General features: G+C 56.8%; 1 protein-coding gene across 1 annotated transcript in view; it reads left to right on the top strand.

Annotated features, from left to right (window-relative positions):
• Positions 1-3,335: 3,335 nt before the first annotated feature.
• Positions 3,336-3,487, top strand: part of CACNA2D4 (calcium voltage-gated channel auxiliary subunit alpha2delta 4) — a 91,291-nt gene continuing 91,139 nt past the window's right edge. The window contains exon 1 of the mRNA XM_007469519.1: positions 3,336-3,436. Within this exon, the coding sequence (XP_007469581.1) occupies positions 3,336-3,436 (101 nt within the window). The remainder of the gene's footprint in view (positions 3,437-3,487) is intronic.

The following is a 3,487-nucleotide window of genomic DNA, read 5'->3' as shown; positions in this document are numbered from 1 at the left end:
CAAAGCGGAAGCTCTGTCCCCATTAAACATGGCCCCCCCCCCCGTCCCCTCCCCCAGCCCCTGGCCTCACCCTTCGAATTCTCTGTGATTTTTTACCTCCTCCAGGGACCTCAAATAAGCGGAATCACGCAGCACTTGTCCTCTGTGACTGGCTTATTTCATCGAGCACAGTGCCCTCAGGTCCATCCACGGTGTAGTAGGTGTCAGAATCTCCTTTCTTTTTAAGGCTGAGTCACATTCCACTGTGTGCAAAGACCACATTGTGTTTCTCCATTATCTGTCAACGGGGACTCAGGCCCTTCCAGCTTGTGGTAACTGCGGGTCATACTGCTCTGAGTGGGTGCAGGTATCCGTGATATCCTCTGGCTCATCGGAAGATAATGGGGAGACGGATGCCCCTGCGTGGCTGCCCGGTGGTTTCCAGGCCGGGCAAGAGCCCTGAGGGGGGGGCTCCTCGGAGGCCCTGGAAGGGAGGGGAGGAAGAGCCTTCACTCTCACCTCCTCCCAAAGTAAAAGCTTTGGCTTTTACTCTCAGTAAGGTGGGCAGCTGCTGGGGCTTCTGAGCAGAGTGACGTGGGCTGACTTTAAAAGGACTCTCAGGGGCTTCCCTGGTGGCACAGTGGTTGAGAGTCCGCCTGCCGATGCAGGGGACGCGGGTTCGAGCCCTGGTCTGGGAAGATCCCACATGCCGCACAGCAACTGGGCCCGTGAGCCACAACTACTGAGCCTGCGCGTCTGGAGCTTCTGCTCCGCGACGAGAGGCCGCGACGGTGAGAGGCCCGCGCACCGCGATGAAGAGTGGCGCCCGCTCTCCGCAACTGGAGGAAGCCCTCGCGCAGAAACGAAGACCCGACACAGCCCTAAATAAATAAATAAATAAAAGGACTCTCAGCGGCTGGGTTTAGAATGGACGAAAGAGGGGTAAGGGCAGCGTCGGGAGGCCAGCTGTCAGAGGCCCTGCAGGAAACAGGCGGGACACTCATAATGGGATAATTGGGGAAAAGTTTCTTTTCAAACGTACGAATGGAGAGGGCACACAGAGTAAGCCAGGGCTTAGGAGCAGCTGAGCTGTAACTTCCATCCAAGCCATGGGAAGGAAGCAGTTACTCCTGGAGTCTAAAGGGGGTGTGATGGTCAGTTCCATGTGTCAACTTGACTGGGCCACAGGCACCAAATGTTTGGTCAAACATCACACTGCCTGTGACCATGAGGGTGTGCTCTGGATGACATGAAGAGTCTATAGTCTATAAATCTATAGACTTGGGACGTCCCTGTTAGCCCAGGAGTTAAAACTCTGCTTTCCCACTGCCGGGGGCACAGGTTCAATCCCTAGTCAGGGAACATGTTGTGCAGTGTGGCCAAAAAAAAAAGAAGAAAAATAAATAAATAAATCTATAGACTCAAGCAAAGCAGATTGCCCTCCCTGGTATGAGTGGGCCACGTCTAATCAGTTGAGGGTCTCGATGGAACAAAGGGTGACCCCTCCTGCAAGTAAGACAGACTCCTGCCTGACAGCCTTTCAGCTGGGACATCGCTTTTTCCTTCCTTTGGACTTGAATTGAAACATGGCGGCTCTCGGAGGTCTCCAGCTGTCAGATCTTTGGACCCCAATGACACCACAGCTCTCCACGTCCCCGGGTACACAGCCTGAGGCTTGGTCGGCCCCACAATCACATTCCCTGTAATAAATCTGTTTCCCTCGCTCTACACATCCAACCAGTTCTGGCTCTCTGTAGAATCCTGACTAGTACAGGCAGGAAGCCATGCAGGGCGGCCCACAAAGAGGAGTAGTAGTGTTGCACCGGCCTGGGGTGGGCCTGCTCTCTCCAGGCTCCTGCCGGCTCCCCGCTGGACTCGGCTGAGCGGTCCATACAGGTGACCCCCGTGGGTGGGGCAGGAGCCTGGACACCAAACAGAAGGTGCGAACATGCGCAGAGGGCAGGACGCTGCTGTGAGCCAGGGAAGGAGTCGAGCTGGCCGGGGCCTGGGGGCCTGGGCTGGGCAGCAGTGGGCGGGCTCCGGATGTAGTCACAAGGCAGAGCCGGCACGAGAAAGAGGGGTCACGGCTGGCCCCAAGGTGGGTGCGGGGCAGCCAGAGGATGGGTCGCCAGTGACCGAATAGCCTTCTTTACAGAAGGCAAAGATTTCTTTGGAAGAAAGGACTCAATTGCTCAAGAAACCGTTATGAAATCCCTGCTGTGATAGTTGACGTTCTGTCGACACACATCCCTGTAACGGCACCTGTCCTCCTCGCCATCCCCTGGAGCACGGAGGGGAGGGATTCAGCGATCGGGGAGACTGAGCCTGGGTACAGGGCCTCCAGTACAGCTGTGTGTGTTCATAGTTGCTGGATGAAGGAAGGAAAATTGATGTGGAATGATGGGAACTACTGACCTTTCCTCCTCTGCTGTGGAACTAAGCCTGGAGCCCTTATTCCTTCTATCTGTCCTTCCACTGCTCAGAGGACATGTGGGTGCTCACCAAGCATTGCAGTGCAAGGATGTGTGCAGGGTGTGTGTGCAGGGGAATGTGTGCAGGAGGGGTGTGTGCAGGAGGGGTGTGTGCACGGGGGGTGTGTGCAGGGGTGTGTGTGCAGGAGAGGTGTGTGCAGGGGGTATGCAGGGGAGTGTGTGCAGGAGGGGTGTGTGCAGGGGGTGTGTGCAGGGGAGTGTGTGCAGGAGGGGTGTGTGCAGGGGCGTGTGTATGCAGGGGTGTGTGTGCACAGGGCGGGCAGGGCTGGGGGCACACACTTCTCTCCTGCAGCGCAGGCCCGGGAACAGCTCACTAGCCAACGCTCTCTGGGCAAAGGTGGGAACGTGTGGTCTGTGTGCACAGGAGCTTAGCTTGGGTTACAGACTCTTTTACATCTTTTGTGACCCTGTTCTTCCTCCTTCCTGTCCCCCCCCACCTCCCTGTTCTGCCAGACTTGTAAATCACTATTGTCCCATGGACGCAGGGTCGCAGCGGGTGAGGTTTAAGTTTGATTTTGGAGAGAGCTAATATAACCGCTGCCCAGTCTAGGAACAGTCTGACTTCCCCCAGCGTCCTCTCCCCCGTTCCTGTCTCTGCACTCCTGAACCCTCACACCCTCCCCTGCTCCCACCGCACTACCCTCGAGGTGGCGGTTTCAAGACAGGTGTGCAAATGTTTGCTGTTCTTCCCATTGAGAGTTGAGGCCCGCATCTGCTCCCTTGGAGCCCGGCCCAACCTGGCTGCCAACTGGTAGCCCGTGGAATACATGAGGCGAGGCTGCATGACTTCCAAGGCAGACCACAAGGCAAAGGGTTCCACTGCGTTCTCTTGGGATATAACTCTCAGATCCCAGCCACCGTGCTATGAGGAAACCCAAGCAGCCCCTGAAGAGGGAACGTCAGTCTCCCAACCCTTGGCCCCTGCTGAGGTCCCAGCCAACAGACAGCACCAACCTGCCAGTCATGTGAGCAAACCATCCTGCAGGTGGATCCTCCAGCGCCCGTTAAGCTGCCCC

Source organism: Lipotes vexillifer, unplaced genomic scaffold (genome assembly GCF_000442215.2).
Source record: "Lipotes vexillifer unplaced genomic scaffold, Lipotes_vexillifer_v1.1 scaffold395, whole genome shotgun sequence".
Classification (NCBI taxonomy): domain Eukaryota; kingdom Metazoa; phylum Chordata; class Mammalia; order Artiodactyla; family Lipotidae; genus Lipotes; species Lipotes vexillifer.
Note: the sequence above shows the minus strand (reverse complement) of the source record. Positions and strands in the feature narration are given on the sequence as shown.